Below are 18,880 nucleotides of genomic sequence, written 5' to 3'. Positions count from 1 at the left end.
AATCACACACACACAAACACAATTAGATGCATGCATCAATCTGGGTACTCCAAACAATATGAATACATCTACAGCAGCATCATGAAAACAAACCACAAGAGAATGGCAATTAGGGAGTGTTACCATAAGTGCAAACTAATGATTCACTGGAGGCAATTAGGCACAGCGGCAAACAACAAGAGAGTCCCATTTTCATCCATAAATAACACACACACACAGACGCATACACATCTATGCATCCACGTCCACACGTGTACATTTCAATAAAATTGGCAGCTCATGTAATAAAATCTCTGTTATTCTTTCACTATCAATCACACAAACACAAACCGTTTAAAGGTCGCCGCAAGCAACTATTTGAGGAGAGCAGCAGATTTGGAAGACTTCAGCTCTCATCGGCTGTTTGAAATGAAATAATTTATAGGTGTCATTTCATTAAAACCCTGCTTTAAATAAAACAGTAGCTAGCATCACTAACTAGTCCCCAGAGAAAATGTCAGCCTATCAGGCAGAGACAGGTGAGGTATACGCTGTTGTAGAATGTCATTAGCGGCTGACAGATAATGGGGCAAGTACGTCTCAGTGTTCCACTGTTGCACCGTGTTTGAAATGTGAGAGACTGAAAACAACACTTATCTGAGAAAGCCTTTGATAGTGAAAGGATTTTTTTCCTCTCTCTCTTTCTCCCTCCGACTCCACTGCCTTCGTTCCTCATTTAATATCGCTGCGGAATGATGTGAAATCACCCCAGTCGATGATTAATATTTATGTGCAGGTTTTTTTTTCTTCTTCTGCAAGTTTAAAACGGTTACTGTAATTGAGCGCGACAGGGATAGGCTAAGAAGTGGAGCGCGCTCCCTGCACGGTGGAGGATTCTGGTGACTTGCTGCTTGATGGATGCAGACCTTCAGAATCTGACAAATGTGCTGTGGGACAGTGCTGGAGAAATATTCAGAACACATTTTGGCTAGTCAACGCTTACAGTTCTAGCTCGAACTCTGGCATCTTTTAGATTCCGCCTCCATCTGTGGCATTGCTTTTCTCTCTTTACCGCAACAAGTCACGTCTCAGCAGCCTTACTCTGTGAATACGCTCCTCTCCCTCTTTGTGTTCTTCTTGATTTTCTGTCTCTGACTCTCAATGATAACAAGCTCGGCAGACCACAAAGTTTAACCGCCGAGAAATAACAACTGTTGTATCTCAGGAAAACGAGGCGCTGGAGCTGCCAGACAACAAGGATAAATAACTCCTGGGGAGGCAGTCGGCACTGACTCAACTGCTTGACAAACAGCTCTAATGAAGCTGTGCGTTCTCACCTGAACAAGTGCACTAATTGATCTATAGGAGGGAGACTCTGTTGTAAAAATAGACATTATTTATCAGCTAAGAGGCGCTCGACCGCTCGCAGGTGGCGGCGTAGGGCGGCTGCGATCACCCGCCTTGGGTTTACTTACAGTGTAGTTGGCACACAGCGGGTTGAAGGCGTTGGTTCCACACAAAAACAAGCCTCCGTTTCTGCTGAGCAGCACTTTGATGAAGTTACGGCATTCATCCTGCACGAGAGAAAGACAGAAATACAGAGAATAGGCTTAATATGCAGGAGGGGTGAGTCTGAGGAACAGATGATGGCGCAAATAGAAAAAAACCCTTTATTTTTCAGACGCTGATTAGCCAAACCGCTCTGTGAAATGAAGCTTTTCAGCTGCCTGATGTATGGAATTATCACACCATTACTGCTGTCAATCACAGTGATACAGTCTGAACGTAGCCTGCAGAGACTTTAGGCGTCTACCCCCTTCACACATGCATGCACACGTGCACGCATACACACAGCAGTTGATTGACGGAGGGTAATCCAAAGCAGCCTTAGGATTTTAGAACAAGCGGCAGATTTAAGGCTAATTTCTCAATACGTGAAGCGCGTGTAATGAATAAATAACAGCAAGTCGCATTTTCATTCTTTGAACAGTCGTGAGTTCAGCACCACCATGATGGCGGTTTTTGCCCCACAGTCCCAAATACAGATAAATGTTGGTGTCTCCACACATATACTGTGTTGTTACTGTTAGCTTTTTTATTCATTTATACTGTGCTACTAAAAATGTTTCTTCATTTATTGTTAAAGCACGTTATCGATCATCTTTAGCTCATTAGAAGGCATCATTTATTAATTTATTTATTAATATTTTTAGTTTTCAATTTGACCTCATGTACCAGTAAAGTGCATCTATTTGTTTCAGCCATGTCTGTCATGTTAAACATACTGTATATCTATATATCATACCTTATATCTCAACAGCTTATTGATTACTTTAAGCATTCTCGTTTATTCATTTCTGATCGATAACTATTTTAATCACAGATCTGTAACTGTACAGGTTAGCTTATGTGTTAGCTACTGTGCAGACTTCACTCTCTTTCCTGCAGCATTTAGGTGAACGAGCAGCTTTATTTATTTTTTAACTTCCTTTTAATTTAATTACTGGAAACACTTTTCTAATCTTTCTGCTCACCTATCACTAATTCCCGAGTACTTTATTAATTTCCATGTTCTGCTGCTTTCAGCTTCATATTTTGAATGCAATCATTGCACTTCACCCTCCGTACTATTTACTTATTATTTTAGAGATTAATTGCATTATTATAGATCAAGCTACTGAGCAATATATTGGTGATCAAACTCAGTAGCTGCAAAATTAAAGAGATATAAATCAATAATTAGAATCTAATATATAAAATCATATATATGATTTTGAAAAGTGTCATTGCACATAATGAGCACATTTAGTTGAGGTAATTTAGCTATATTTGATTATACCACCCACGCACTATTATGCTACTTAACTAAGATTATTCGTTTATAGGAAAGGATTTTGTTGAAACTCTTTTCACTGCACACAAAACAAATCTGTAAGACGACACAGGGCAGCGCATGAGCCTGAAAGTATGATTTTATGTTCTGATTTCCTGAAGGAATTTTTCCATCCATGGTTGCTAAGCACAAATTTCAGATGTGACCTTTAACTGTAAAAGTCAAAAGGCACTGACAGCAATTTGCACTTGCACAGCCGCCCGAGTACGCAGAGTGAGTGGTCATGTACAGTAGATCACTGATACAGCCAGCAACCCCCAACCCACACCACAGCACACCACTGTCCCAGCCACGATGGCACCAGCTCTGCCACACACACACACACACACGCACAGACACACCAGATGGGGTCTACTTCAAGACCACCGCCCACATTAATGTTGATGGAAAGAGGAGCAGAGATGAAATAAAAGTGGTGTGTGTGTGTGTGTATTCATATCTTTGTGGGGACCAAAAATGGTAAGTTTACTATACTTGTGGGGACCAACAATCCTTATGGGGACCAAAATCCTAGTCCCCACGAGTTTGAAGGCATTTTTGAGGCTGAAAATGTGGTTTTAGTGTCAGGGTTCCAGGTGGTTTATGGTTAGGTAAGTTTAGGCTAAGGGTTAGGGTTAGGCATCCATTTTTAATGGTTAGGGTTAAGGTAAGGGGCTAGGGAAAGCATAATGTCAATTAGATGTCCCCACAAGATATGAATACCCAACATATGTGTGTGAAAGAGATCAGAGGGAAAGCAGTGATATGCGAGACGGCTGAGTGTTATTCCAGATGCTCCACCCTCTCCCCCACCTTTCCCCTTCTCTCCCCGCAGGGATCTCGTCTTTCAGCGGGAAGAAAGAAACAGGAAAGCAGGAAGTGTTTCCACGTGAACGGTGTGAGCGCATGAAGTGAGTCGAGCGCAAGGTGCAAATTTCTAATGGTTGCGCCGCTATGTGACAAACAGAAGTGCGACTGTCACAGTACTTGCGGGCGTGTGCGTGTCACTCCCACACACGCAGAGTGTTGCGTGATGCATATAGTTAAGTACACATGTAACGAGTACGTTTGTGTGTGCGTGCATCAGAATCACAGCACAGATGCAGGCTCGTGTGTGAGAATCGTTTGCATGCTGTTTGTCGGTGGGGCTGCAGTCTGTCAGCTTGGTCAGAGCTGTAATCACAAAGCCAGATGAAGCACTCTTAATAACAACCCAGACCCACTGCCAGCATCTCGGAGATGGGAGCGAATACTCAGAAGAGCCAAACCGCTGCACAAATGTGTTCACTTGGCAGTGGCTGTTCAGCTAACATTAAGGATTTCATGACTTTAGAATAAAACAAGGTTTATAACATTTTAACTATTCAGTTCTGCACTTTACAGACATCATCCAAACTCATCCTGTGCTGCACACATGCATTTTATTAATCCCCATTCATCTATTCCAGGGAGTCATTTGGCACTCCAGATACGAGTCTTTTTTTATTCAAAGCCCAATTCAGGCAGCAGCAGGATTAAGGTTTTACTGTGGGCTCCACATTAAAATAAAAAAAACAACAAACCTATTATAAAGGATCACGCTGTGAATTAAACAATCATATATAAACCCATGTGCTGTACGGTATGATGCCTCCTCCCCTTTTCTGTGCATCCCCTCTCCCTGGGTAGAATCCAGGCAAAACGCCACCTGTGCTGGCTGGCAAGCCTTCCCGAGACCCAGACGACTGCAGCCCTCCTCCTCCTCTTCCTTCTCCTGCTCCTCTTACTGACAGCGGCAGAGCTGCCTGTGCTCTGAAAAATTAATCTGCAGCACAGATGAGTTACACAGGAGCACACGCCTCGGTGCAAATATGGACGTAATTGTCAATGAAGGGATAAATTTACAGAGGAATGAGAAAAAAAGAGAGTGTGGAAAGCTACCAAGAGATGCTGCACAAGTGTTTGCACATGTTTGCATATGCAAATGTACATTTATATCAACTAGATGCTGGCAGACAGCAGGGTTTAATCAGTTCCTCGCTCTTGAGGCAGATGTTAGCCGGGCTAGCTGTACGCTGCAGACGATGACAGAGCAAGTGCATTTCCCACTGCACAGCTAACCTCTTCCTCAGAGACACAGAAATATGCACATCCACCAGCTTTAAAATAATTGTAAGCAATCACGCACAGAGAATCCACAGCAACACAACAACAAGCACCATTAAAACCGAGGAGGCTCCACCTTCAGCATGTGCTTTTCATCTATTGTCCAGAACTCAGCCCTCAGTCTTCGATGATAACAACCTTTTCACTCGGCATAAACCTCAGCTCAGAGTTTTTTTTTCCTAACGATCACTCTTTACTCCAAACTTCAAGAACAAGGTGTTTTACCTCCAGCTACAATAAAGACTCCTATCTTTGCTCGAACCAAAATACAAAACAGGTAAGGGTCGTAAAATATTCTGCTCATTTTCCTGTTTTAGGAGCAACCACAGCAGTTTTCATAGTCCCATAAAATATAATAAGTTATCACGATGACCTGGTTTAGTAATGTTTTGTACAATGGGAGCCATCTAAGGCAGTACATCAGGGGGTCGTATTTAGCAAGCTGCTCCTCTAAATCTCCAAAGTTTCCATTACATGCCTGGCTGGTCCCCTGATGTTAGCAACCAGGGAGAAGAGAGCACTGCTCTGCCAAGAGCCGCCATTGAGCCAGAACTCACCCACACACATATACTGTATACACAATACACTCACACACACACGCACACAAAGCCTTGGCGAACCCTCTTCCCCACTCATTAACAACAGGTCTGTCATTTCCAGAAAAATCCCCGATGCACGATTCTGACTGGAAACAGAGTGACTCTTCGTGGCAGGAACAAAGTGTGTGTATATGTTTGTGTGCATGTGGGCGGAGGATAAATTAACAGCGTTACCAAATTAGCACCACTGTGCTGTTCAGAGTGCTGCGGTCTTACTCAGCATGTTAAAGCTAATCCGCATCCCTCTGAAGCCCTTCTTTAGCGTTTGATGGTAATTCTGACTGAACACACCACAGGCCACAAACAAACAGCACGCACAAGCAGGACGAAGAAGTGAGATGATAGAGATACAAGAATAAATGAGCAGAGAGCGAGCCGAAACGTAGTAAAAACCTACAGCTCGCCGGGTCGTCCGAGCACACACACACACATTTTTCAATCTTTGACCGTAGCACTTAACCTGGATCACCTTTGCACAGCTCTCCAGCTGCAGACCTGCTGAGTAAACGATCACGTAAACCAGATTAATTCTAATTAAATGTGATTCTGTATGCTGCAAACATCATGAAAACCAAAGGCACCACGAACCCTTCTTTTCTTCATATTCACAGTCTTTGACCCTAAAAAGTCCTACGTTTGGTGATGAGCTCGAGTGCAGTCCACAGCAGCGTGTGGGGCCTGGGACGCTGAGTACAATCAAAATACACAGAAACACGAGACACTGGCCAGTTGGGGAAAAAAAGATGACGATGACTCCACCTGGAGCGTTTTAAGCTGAGAAAAAGCAATAAAACCACAGCTTGTGATGATTCTACACAGAAACAGTCGGACGACTGCAAACCCAGAGCTCCTCTGAGAGCACGATTAACACAATATTGATCAAACAATCTTGCTAAGTGCTGCTTATAATGATGCCTGGCCGCTCTTTAAGCATAGTATTGCCTTTGTTTGCGTCTACATGCCCATGCTGCCACAGCCTGATACGCTGGCACAGAGCCACCTCTGGGGAGCGTCTCACCCCCAGCATCGTGCTCTCTCTCTCTCTCGTGCGATTTGCTTTTGTGAGGAGAGAAAGGAAAGAGGGAAATAAGGAGAGCGAATGGCAGCGAGAGACAATCAAAAGGGCAAATACGAGTGAGATAAAGAGACAGCGGAAAGCGCGGACAAAGGAAAATCTAATGTGGGTAGAATATGCAGTGAGTGACAACAAGGCCGACTGTTGCATTCATCGACAGCAGCTTGGTCAACACGGGAAAAGAAAAAAAGGTGAAAGGATTAGGATATTGAATTTTCAGCCTAATTAGGGAGATACTATGTCCTTTGCGATCAACCAAGCAGAAACATTTAATTACAAAACCAATTATGAGGTGGCGAATGTATCACATCTGACACAACCGTCCCCCCGAGCAGAACGGGACATTTTCAGGAGGTGAAGTGGAGGAGAGGAGGGGAACCAGTGTGGGGGAGAGGATAAGGGAGGCACGTAAAACAACAGAGTCCTGATTGTGCTTGTGGACGGGTAGGTGAGAAACAAAAGGTCCTTTCGCACCGTAACGGCGGTGAGAAGACCTCCTCGTTATGCTGCCTGTGGTTGTTCACACTGAACCAAACTAAGCCAACATTGTGTGCTGTTGGATAGCACGACAGCACTCGTGAATAAGAGGCATGACATCTAGTGTAGAAGGCCTGTCGTGCTGCCAGCAAAGGTGCAGCAACAGTCCTCCAGCACCGCGCTCTTCTATCTGCCTCTGCAGCCACAGAGACAAAGAGAATGAAATGTGAGGCGGAGGGAAGGTGCAGCAGAGAGAGACTTTAAAGTACGGCATGTATAAATGTACAGGATTTACAGTGTTGCTGATGATCCCTCATCCATGTTTACCCAAACCTCTGCACCGTGTCCATGCATTAATGCATGAAATGGCTCTTCTTTTGTTAAATATTCAGGCATCCTCCTTGACCTCCAGCATGATAATCAAAACGGCAACAGGGGGTAAGAAACGCGCTCGCGGCGGTCTGATGCAATCAAGTGCAAAAGTGCTTCAGTAAACACTGCAGAGACCGATATAACAAGATCATATTGATACTGTGATGCACATTTTATCATCATCGTGGCATCATATGTGCATTTTAAATAACATAATTGTCTGAGCTCAAAAGCCGCCTTGCAGAATCTAAAAATCCCCAAATTTTCCAAGCAGCCCTTCAGCTCAATAAAGTCATAATGAATGAAGCAGAAAACACACAATTGCACACCAGCTGTAATTATTTACTGAAGTTTAATAGTCCAGCAGCTATAGTCTGATGACTGTGAGCCAATAATTTGGGTTTCCGCTGTGGCTGGAGGACTTCCTGGGAAAGACTTCCTGTTCTGTGTGTCCATTTATCTATTTTATCAAATGCACTCCAGAAAACGTGTTCCCACTTTGGCTCTTTACAGGGACTCCATTCTGCACGTTTACATGTAAAGATCTGTTTATTTCTCCGTATTTTGACATGCAGGTTAGGAATTGCCCACCCCTGACGTAGGATGTGGACTCTGTGAGAATAGTTTCTAAAAGAATTCATGTTCATGTGACCACTGTGCAAGTTCAGCAGTAAATATTAGTTTTATTGCAATCCAAAGGCATCGATATACTGTGGTAGGACATCAGGTTTAATGCTGTAAATGATGGGCTACAACACACCGCCGTTACTCCTGCACTATTTGCTTCCACGTTCCTCCTCCTCGACCGGCGTGGTTTCAGCAGCTGAAGGACACAACGGTAAAACAGCTTTTGCTACCCCAACACAACTAGACTTTCCTTTTTCTGCGTCAAAGCGACAGACACAGAGTCAAACACGGTGACACGGTGGGAATTTTGGTTGCAAAGACCATCAAATCTGTCCGATCTGAACCGCTTTCACTGTGATGCTGAAGATGTCATCATGATTCTTGGTCGTCTTCTGTCTGGGACAGCCCAAACTCACACAGTGTGTACAGGACTTCACAGTATTTAACGATGCTAATTCACATGGAGATACTTTATCAATAAATGATCTCTCAGGTGGACGCCATGCAGGTGCAGTGGTTAGCACCATCACCTCCTTGGTTCAAATCCAGTCTGGGGCTTTTCTATCAGGAGTTTGCATGTTCTCCTGTGTCTGCAAGGCTTTTCTCCAGGTACTCCCACAGACATGCATGGAGTTAGGTAAACTGGTGATTCTAATTTGGCTGCAGGTGTTAGCCCTGGTGACCTGTACGGGATACACTCGGCCTCTCTCTCTATGACAGCTGCGATGGGCTCTGACACCCTAAGACACTGATCTAGATAAGTGGAAGAAAATATTATGGATGGATGTTTGCATTTACTGTAAAAATACTGCTGCTATTCTCTTTATCAAGCTCTTGGTTTGCCACAAATTATTTCGTGTTTGGTTAGTGGTTTTGCTATGTCTTCATATCATTACTTAGGCAGTAAAGCAGCCTCTGCATGGTTAAAAAAATTACAGAATTTTTAAAACATGCATTTTAAATACGAGTGATTATAATAATTGTACTTATTCTGGCAGAAAACAGAAACAGAATATGTAATATGTTCAAAAAGAAAAACCTTCAAAATGTTGCATCTTTGTTAATACTGTCAGAGGTTAATTAAAAATGTTCATTGTACTGTTTTCAGTGTAATTACTGAAACAAAAATAACTGCGTTCAAGTCATATTTTAACAGCAAATATAAGATGTACCGTCAGGGAGTGAGTGCATGATTGGATGCAATCACACAGACACACAAACGCGCGCACACACGCACGTCTTTTCAAATGCATCTGAGCCCAGAGAGCTGACTGAGAGGACCTGGCAGTGTTCTTATCTTCCTCACATTGCCGTGTGACTCACAGCATTACCAGGCAGCACAGTCATTAGGGGCAAGAAGACCTTTCATATCTCAGTCAGCCCCACGGCTCTCCGCAGGGCCGGCCAACAGGGACCCACACTCGCCCCCTCCTTTCTCTGTGCCGAGCTTTTTGTCTCTGTCCCACTATTCTCCGTTGTGCTTCTGTCTGGCGATGTCTCACACAGATTTAATGTCAGGTGTTCTCTCACTGTGTTAAATAAGTCATTTTTTGTGTGCCTGGAGGGGACAGAGCCCATGTTTCCCCTGTCAACCACAACCATCACAGCTGCATACACCCACACACGCAGACACTGAATACGTGATGTTTGTGTGTTCGGCAGACAGCAGCAGCAAGGACTGAGTGTGTGTGCCGGAGATATAAGAGGTATTCAGGCGTGGGCTGCCGCCGGCTGCAGGGACATTTTACCCCATCCCTCCTCACCGCCTCGGCTTCCTGACGCCCACCTGCATTTTCCGAGGGCACAGATTGCAGGCCTAACTCACGATGGTGGGATGAGTTTAACGTTGCGTGCTCTTCCAATCGATGTGCACGTTTGCTCGTGAGTGACGGCTTGGATGAGCAGGGACAATAATATGTGGTCACAGCCCTCCTTCTTAAGGCTGCGCCAGCAGGGCTGACAATCAGATGACTGGCACAGAGAAACCAAGGTTCCAGGCAAAAAAGGTAAAACGTGGCATAATTTAGGAGAGCAAAGCGTGTGCCCATGTGTGCACATGTGTGCAGAGACAGTGTAACTGAAGCCTTGCTGAAGGATTTTTCAAAGGAAGCTGATTGATTTAAACAGCTTTTTACTGACTTTGTGCCACTGTGCAGCTCACATGTGCTGCAAAACAACTCAAGCTTCAGAGAGACACCACTCACTCCAATTTACCGCAAATGCAAATGACGAAATGAAACGACAAACAGTTCAGAGAATATGAAAAAAAGTGGTGAAAAACAGAGAAAATGCAAAATAAAATCAAGTTTCTATCCACCAACCAGGCATGTCCAAAGTCTCCTTCAGCTACAACCATTTATAGTTCATACAGAGCAATAAAATACATTTTTAATATCATCCCTTTACGGATTTTATGGATTACGAGCTACTGTTGTTTGGAAAAGCGATTGAGCCATTTCAGCTGCTGTGATCAAATCATATCAACATGATTTATACGTGACAGAGTCTTCTAAAAATGACCGAGCCACCTGATTCTGCTGCTCCACTGAGATTTATTGTGTCTTTAAGTGGGTACTTTTGATTTTCTTGTCCACTGTTTCGGCCGAGTGTCACTTTTCTGGTCGATGCTGTTCTCTGGCACAGCGAGCAGCTTTTAGCGAATAAACCTCCCCAAACACACAGTACTCAGGTCTGCAGGCTCAGTGTCGAGCTGGAAAACACGGCGGAGCATTTATCGGCTCAAGAGCCGGATACTTTGCCCAGGAGGGAGTGGAGACAAAATCAGAGCTAAAAGGAGAATTACTGGATGCAAATAAAGACACAAACATGACTAAAGTTAGTCTGAATCTGTTGGATGTTTAGACTCTGCAGCATGATTAAGACAGACAGACGCCGCCTCACCTCATGTTTGCCCTTCATCCTGCAGATCCGGATGTCGTTCTTGTTTGACTCCCATGTTCTTTTCTATAAATGAAATGAAACACGGATAAATGCTGCGGCTTACCCTGGCATTTCTCTCGTGGAAAATGACATTTTCCAGCTTGGAGACAAGTGACGTGCGCACCTAAAAGGCTGTAACTGCCATGCGTGTCTGCTAAGAAGGTGCTTACCTTGTTGTAAAACATCTCATCTCCTGCAGTGGTGTCCAGCTCCACACGAAAAAGGTCATCCCTGGAGAGGGAGACACAGAGAGGGAGTTAGACAGCACAGCTCCATCCAGAGCTAACAGCAAGGCAACATCGGCTCCTTCCTAACGTGGATTCTTTTGCTAGCTCGAGTACATCATCTGCATTTGTAACCTGTGTTTGCTTTGTGTATAATTTAGCCACAGCACACGCAGCTATGTGACGCAAACACACACAGAAATGCTGTTTATTCATTTAAAGTTCATAAGAGCAACAGAGATTAAGGAAGAGCTTTACAGTGTCTTCCATTTGTCCCAATATATACAGAAAAATGGCCCCAAATTTGGCTTATCAGTCTTTTCTAGTCCTAAAATTGAATTAATGGATGATTTAATCAAGTTGTTACACTGATGCTTTCACGCCCCAACACGCTGTCCACACGTGGTCCAAAACCCTAACACCATGCATGTATTCATGACTTCCCAAACACTTCTTTTTTTGCACTCTTAGTCTGCTGTTTGCAGTAACCTTGAAAAATGCCTCCTAAACCAGAGTTAGGCTAAGAAGCTAACAGCTGACGTTTGCATATTGATGAGGGCCAGGACGGATCTGAAGAATGGGTTTCTTCTGAAGTGGCTAATCTGTAAATCTGCCACAGCCATGTTAGTCCCGCAGTATCGATCCATCTCTGACCCAGCTCTACCTTCCATCTGTGCTGCACGAACTCTCCTAATTTCTTTCACAGAAGGCGAGGCGCACAAGTGCTTGCTCATGTGAGCTGGAGAGTGTGTATCTGTGTGTGTTTGCATCTAATTTTAACGAGAGAGGCGGCTGTGAGAATGCATGCTTGATAAGAGCCCAGGTAGGCCAAGAGCCAGCAGGTCACCCCTCTTCTGAATAATTTATCTTCACTTCCTGTTGCTGTGTCGGAATATTACAGCCCTTTCAGCACATCAGAGCGGGAGAATTGTTAAGTGGTGAAGAAGTGCAAAATCACCAAACAATGGCTTGGTGTACCCCTGCTTAACAGGTCAAAGTTTAAGCATCCTCAAATCAGCGGAGAGGGCGAGAGAGTGAGACGTAATCTCATCCAGGCTGCTTCAGCATCGTCTCGGCATGATGAATACAGCAAAAGGCCTCCGAGTCGGTGGGGCTGGCAGCCAGCACTGTTGTCTCTCGTAGTGCAGACCATGAGGAATTATTTACACTGCTGCTTCTCTTTCCTTCTGCACTTCAGGTTGTTCGAATGACGCAAAGCCTGGATGCTTTTCTTTGTTTACATGCGCGTTAGCCAGTTTCTGTGTGCTGCTTGTGACATAAGGTTGGAGTTAAGGGTATGAAAAGAGTTCACGTTTATATTGCAAGATGTGTGTTAAGCCTTCAAATCACCTCATAGGTTTTCCTGAGAGCACAATCAACAAGTGTCTCTTTGTAGCCTCATCTACGTGTACGATACCCACGTGCCGGAGTTATTATTTTAGAAATGCCTCCAAACCTTTTGACCTGGTAATTCAAAGTCAACACAGGCTCAATCGAAACTATTTTCTTACTCAACCAGCTCATGAACTTTCTACAAACACCAGCAGGCTGAAGGTCGAGACCTCTCAAATTGCCCTCTTGGCCAGGTCTCTCTTAGAAAAGAGATTTGAATCTCAGTGAGACTTTTACTTGGATAAATAAAGGACAACGATGTTTTTTCTTGCCATAGCTGCAGTATTGTGCTGCTTTTCTGAGTGAAAATCCAGCGTGCAGCAGAAGTTACAGCAGTGAAGGAACAAAAATGGAGGAACTGACACCGACATTAATGACTGAGAGGAGTCCGGTGTAAGTATGCGAGAGAGGGGACATCAGGTATCTGCAGACCACATCCTGCACGCCATCAGCATTTTACTGAGAGAGCAACAGTTTGATCAAAGGCCTTCTTCAGACATTAAATTTAGGACATTTGGATATTCAGCAGCCAAAATAAGCATGCAGATAACATTATGGCTCTGCTATGACCGACACCCTCAGTCTTAAGCATGAGCCTCTGGTCATGGGTCATGGGTAGTTGTGCGCCTTCTTCTCTAAAGTGATACAATCTGCAGATGCAGTTTGGCAGAAAGGAAACAGTTCTCAAATAGAACTGCTCAAAACAAGGTTTGGGCATTTATTTGATATCTGGTTGCTGATGAGGTGTTTGAATGCCTCTTAGGGTGAGTGGCATCGACAGATATATTTTATTCAGCATAAGGCAGAGAAAGATATGTCCAAAACAACGTTCAATGGAAAAGCAACACTACAGTCCAAAGGAACAGAACTGTGGCTTGAAGTGTACTTAAGTCTTTTGAGTGTGATGGAGAGAGACGGGCGTCGCTGTTCCACCGTACAGCAAAACGATCACTGCTGGAAGCTGAAAAGCAGTTCCTGTTATTTTCATTCATTTTTCATGTTTTTGGTAACGCGGTGAGGTGATCCTGAGAGTTGCACTCTCAGCCTTGTTTACCAGAACTTGCAAAAGAGAGCGCATTACTCCAAACCTGGCTTGTATGTCTTAGAGCTCATGTTAAAATTCCAAAGTTTGTTTTTAAATGCTTAACGGTCTTGCCATCCTTACTCACCCCCGGGTAGGGCTGTTCGATATAACGATATATACCGGATGACGATATAAAAACGTCTATCATTTCATTTTACGCTATCTTTGTTTCGTGGTGTCGCAAAATAAACTGTTTACGGCAATAATTTTTTCATCTTTTTGATGGTCACTGTAGTGGCTATATTAATTTCTTAAAGTTCTCTCTTTCTCTTATATTTTATATAACCACACTACAGACGGACAAGCGCCTGTTTTTATGCGTTATGGTTAGCAACAACGACGGTCACACCATCGCGTGTCCGCTTGTTTATGTTCCACATAAACCTTTCACAATAAAGCTCAAGATCCTGTTGAGACTTTTCAAAATAAACTGAATCACGTGAAAGAGCAGATTATTTACGGATGAGAATTAAAAAAGAGCCGCCAGGTGCCAAAAAATAAACCTTAGACTCAAATGTTAGAACAGGCTTTTCCCCGCAGCACGCCGTGTAATAAATACTCACAAAGAAAACGGCGGCTGTTACAACTTATGTCTAAAAATGTATCGTTTCATGCATCGGTTAAAACACTCGACTCCAGCTACGTGACGCGCAGCTGGAAACACTTCCCGCAAGACGAGCTGCCCGAGATTCACAGAATTTACAGAAAATGTTACATTTCTGTGATTTATATCGTTATCGGGACGATAGAATTCTTATATCGGGATATGAGATTTTGGTCATATCGCACAGCCCTACCCCGGGTTCTCAGGTCAGCTGACGAGCTGCTCCTGGAGGTACCAGGGTCCAAGAGGAAGCTCCGAGGGGACAGGGCCTTCTCTATGGCTGCTCCTAACCTCTGGAATAACCTGCCTCTGCACATTAGTGAGGCCCCTTCATTGTCCATTTTTAAAACTAGTGCTGTCAGCGTTAATCTCGTTAAGATTACGTTAAAGCCATAACCTCATTAACGCGGTAAATCTCTGTTAGCGAGTTATCGCGGATCGCCCCGTGCGTGGGGCTGCATGGCGTCAATGGGTTAACGAGCAGTTATGCCGTTAACGTCATTTTAACGAGATTAACGCTGACAGCACTACTTAAAACCCATTTTTACTCCTTGGCTTTTCACAGTCTGATCGTGATTTTCCTGCTATAATTTAATCTAATGCACTTATTTTATTGTTTTTATTTAATTTTAATTATTATTATTTAATTTTATTTATTTATTTATTTTAAACTTAATTTAATGTACCGGTTTTTTTGCCATGTCAAGTGTACAGCACTTTGTTTCCAGCCTGAATTGGTCTGAAAGTGCTACATAAATAAATTGCTTGCTTGCTTTACATACTAAACTTTCCCTTCCGGCCTCAGTAGAGTGTCTCCCTGTCTGACTGCCACAAGCCAACTGACCTTCAAGAGTCACATTAGCGGGCTAACACAGTAAAAAACATCCAGACTGGCAGCAAGTTATCACTTCCCACTCCAGGTAATGCAGAATGTGCAGATAAAACATGCGCGCACACACACATACACGCCTACACGCACACAGACTGACGGCACAAACATCTTACAAGTGGAACAGTTATTCAAGAGTTTGAGTCATTCCTTCAGTCATGCTGTCAATTGGTAAACTCTCCAATTGGTTTATGTTTGTGTGGATTTGCCTGTTGGATCTGACTCGGGGCTGAGGACCACAGGATCCACAGCTGCTCGTCTTAACAGCAATGAAATGGGGCTTAACGCAGCAAGACTCTTACTCCACTTGGCACCAGTCAAATACAGAGTTTACTTTCATTTAGCGGGGATGGGAAGAGGACACGGAGAGGTAGCAGCTCTCAGCGGGCGTCTGGGGCAGGGATTTAGCAGTGCTTGCAGTCAGAGGAGCAACTATGCTAATGGCGACAGGATTTGGGGATGAGTGAGGCGTCTTATCAGGCCACGCACTCTGTCGAAGCTTTTGGCAGTCATACCTGCCACTACAGGTACTTATTCATACAGTGTACATTTTAAAACTCAGTCACCCTGCTGGGCCGTCTCTGGCTCACAAATGCGTTTGCACATGGATCTATTTCTTTCCAGGCTGATCGTTTACCACCAGGAAGCCACAAACACTATTAGCCACTTACAAAAAGATAGAAATATAGTCTCGAAACTTTCTCTCTGCTTGCCTCCCCCGCTGCCCCGCCTGTAAGCTTAGTATTTTCTCATCATCCGGTTGGTTGACATTCAGATCAGATTTCTCCTCCTGTTCAGGAACAATTTCTACAGCTGTAAATTCAAATTAATTTTTTAAGTGTTTCATGGCCGCTTGTTATAAAGCAGACCTTCAGACTGCAGTAGCTATAGTTGTCTGAGGGAAGTTTTATTGCCTGACCGTGTGCATATGTGTGCTTATAGATCCTCCCGGTGCAGACAGAATGGCTGGAACCAAGCTACATAGTTTGATATATTTACTACCGAGTCTCAGCAGTGAAGTTAGGCCTGCTGGAGGCAGGAGACTGGGTCATTTCCTGGAGGACAGCGGCGTCTCTTATTGGAAACCGCTTCAATCTTCCTTCCACTACAGCAAATAATCAGCACCATATGTAGAAACTAACTGTCTCCTTCTTTCGGGATGTTTCAAACTGTGTTACTTTCTGGACAACATGGACAGTAAATCTTAACGTGCATGCTCTTTTTTTTAGCACGGTTGCTTCAGGTCGGCTCCTGAATGGCGTCGGTGGAGAACCAGATGTTGCACAGCAGTGGCGCAGGTGAGGAGACTGGGCTTCCGGCCTTTCTGACCACCGGGGCTACTATCTGTTCAGGATCACTGCCTTCAGCAGACTGACAGGCATATGGGGACCATCATCACACGGAGAACAAACTAGAAATCACTCAACTTGATATTTGTAAGGTCAAATATCAGCCCTCACATGCAGCTACTCCACAGAAGAGAGCGACAGCTAAAGGAACACGTTACTAGCTAGTAATAAAACGATAACATGCATTCAATCTTTCTGTCTTAATGTTTACAGATGGCATGCAGCACGCCGTGGCTCGTGGTTATCTTTTCAACATGGCTGCGAGGCTATTCTGCGCAGGCCTACATAACGTTTCCATGTGCTCAGTTCTAAAGTTCCTGTTTGAGAAGGAGAACTGCTACCGTGGTGGCATCGTGTTGCTGTCACACATGTTTTCTTCTAACAGATGTCAGAGTAACACGAAGCAGCTGTGCCAGTCTGCCAGGTTCCTACTAACTCAGAGGTCTGCCTTGTAACTATTAATTTATTTGTCAATAAACTTCTTTTGGAAGATTAATAATACATGCTAAAACCTGAGGGGAGACGCTTGTTACCCTGCGAGCAAGCTAATCTCAATTACTCCTTACTAACTTCGTGTGTGTGTCCAAGCTGTCATTATAACAGTATCGCAGAATCAGGTGCAGCGTGTTTGACAGTGTTGTTTTATGTGTTGCATTTGAAAGGCGAGACATTTCAGGAGGAACCGATGACTGAAAATTACATGTTTAATAATTACACATCGGGGGTGGCGGTGGCTGTGGACGTGGAGCAGGTCATCCACTCTTCCAGTCCATGGTCAAGTGTGTGTGATGGATAAAAGTGTGAAAACATAACATAAAGTGCTGTACAAATGCGTGTGTCTTAGAGTGCTCTAAATATACAAAATGAAAGTATAATATACTGTGAATGTCAGTGTATTTACTGTTTAATTGGCTCGTGTGAAACCAGTACATAAACAAGCTAATCGATTTAATAGGGAATGGTAATGTAAGTGTTTTTTGACCAGTGTGAGGTTGGCATTAATGGTTATAATGAAGAAAATGTCATATTCTGGAAAGAAGTAAATAAAATAATCGATATAGAAAATTTTACAAGTGTTCTAAAAACATCAGTTCTCACATCTCTTTAGCTAATGTTTTACTGGTCATGTTCTGCCGTCATTCTCCAAATGTCACCAGTTCTTCAGTATTTATGTTCCTATGCTGTGCGAGTGGACTCGAGGCTACTAAAAGCTAGTCTCCTGATACTTTTGGCTGATCGCTCAGGATCCACAGAGTCTCTTTAAGTCTCTCAAGAGACAAAGTTTATTAAAGAAAGGCTAATGGTCCAAGCAGGTCCCACAGGCTACACATCCTGGGCTTTGTGGTGCCATGTTTCACGGGTCAAAAACTATTGACTTTTTTGCGTGTGTTGATGTAACATCTGGGAGTACTTCAGCCTCAGCTGTACTTGCACATTTCCTCTGAGATGAATCCTGACGTTAGCACTAAGGAGTATCCACATGGGGAGCGATTCGCTTGTGGCTTCTGGGTGCTCGCAGACATTTCAGGTGCCGGTTGTTTAGCTAACCATCTGTTCCATTCACCACGCTGTCACGTGTCCAGCACTGCCCTGCACTCTCACTGGTGGTTGCTTCAGCTGTTTGGTATTGCCAGCTGCTTGTTCGCATCTACCTCCTTGAAGTTGTGGAAACTCTGCACCTCATAGTGGTTGAGTTTCTTCTACTGGTTATGAATTTAAATATATTGTACAAAATATATTGTGTATAATTTATTTAACAATAAATTGGGAATAAAAACTGATATGTGTACGTTAAATATTTTATGGTGCCCAGGTCAGCTCAAATGCTCTCGCCAGCATCAGTAGGAGGCGGTGAAGCATCCACCTCTCCAGGAGTACAAATTGGGTCGATGAGTCGGTGACGCGAAATCCGTCCTTGTCATGAAAGTTAGACACGGATCTAACTTTGGATCTAACAAACTCTTAAAGCAGTGAAACTGTTTATCAGAGGGAACGTATGATTTTTAGGAAACTCCAGTCCAACATTAGCTGGAATAACATGAGCTTAGAACCAGCTATTGTTGTTATAGCCAATTCTTTGTCTGTGGTATAGAAGCCGGAAGGTCATGTGTCTAATCTGCATGTTGCCTTAGGTTAAATCTCTGACTTCGGCTCTGGAGATGACGCTTCAGGTGAGGAGGAAGAGGATGAGGTGGAGATGAGGAAGATGAGAGCAGTGGTGGAGGAGGAAGATGAAGAGGATGAGAAAGAGA

The 18,880-nt window shown here is 43.8% G+C and overlaps 1 protein-coding gene across 5 annotated transcripts in view; it reads right to left on the bottom strand.

Annotated features, from left to right (window-relative positions):
- sema6bb (sema domain, transmembrane domain (TM), and cytoplasmic domain, (semaphorin) 6Bb) overlaps nt 1-18,880 on the bottom strand; it is a 147,533-nt gene that overhangs the window by 61,218 nt on the left and 67,435 nt on the right. For all 5 annotated transcript variants that reach the window (XM_080877284.1, XM_080877287.1, XM_080877283.1 and 2 more), the window contains exons 4-6: nt 11,257-11,317; nt 11,048-11,110; nt 1,455-1,553 (exon numbers count right to left, since the gene is read on the bottom strand). In XM_080877284.1, coding sequence (XP_080733410.1) covers nt 1,455-1,553; nt 11,048-11,110; nt 11,257-11,317 — 223 coding nt within the window. The remainder of the gene's footprint in view (nt 1-1,454; nt 1,554-11,047; nt 11,111-11,256; nt 11,318-18,880) is intronic.

This window comes from Rhamphochromis sp. 'chilingali' (assembly GCF_963969265.1).
Source record: "Rhamphochromis sp. 'chilingali' genome assembly, chromosome: 3".
In the NCBI taxonomy this organism is placed as follows: Eukaryota; Metazoa; Chordata; class Actinopteri; order Cichliformes; family Cichlidae; genus Rhamphochromis; species Rhamphochromis sp. 'chilingali'.
The sequence above is the reverse complement of the archived record's forward strand: the minus strand, read 5'-3'. Positions and strand labels throughout refer to the sequence as shown.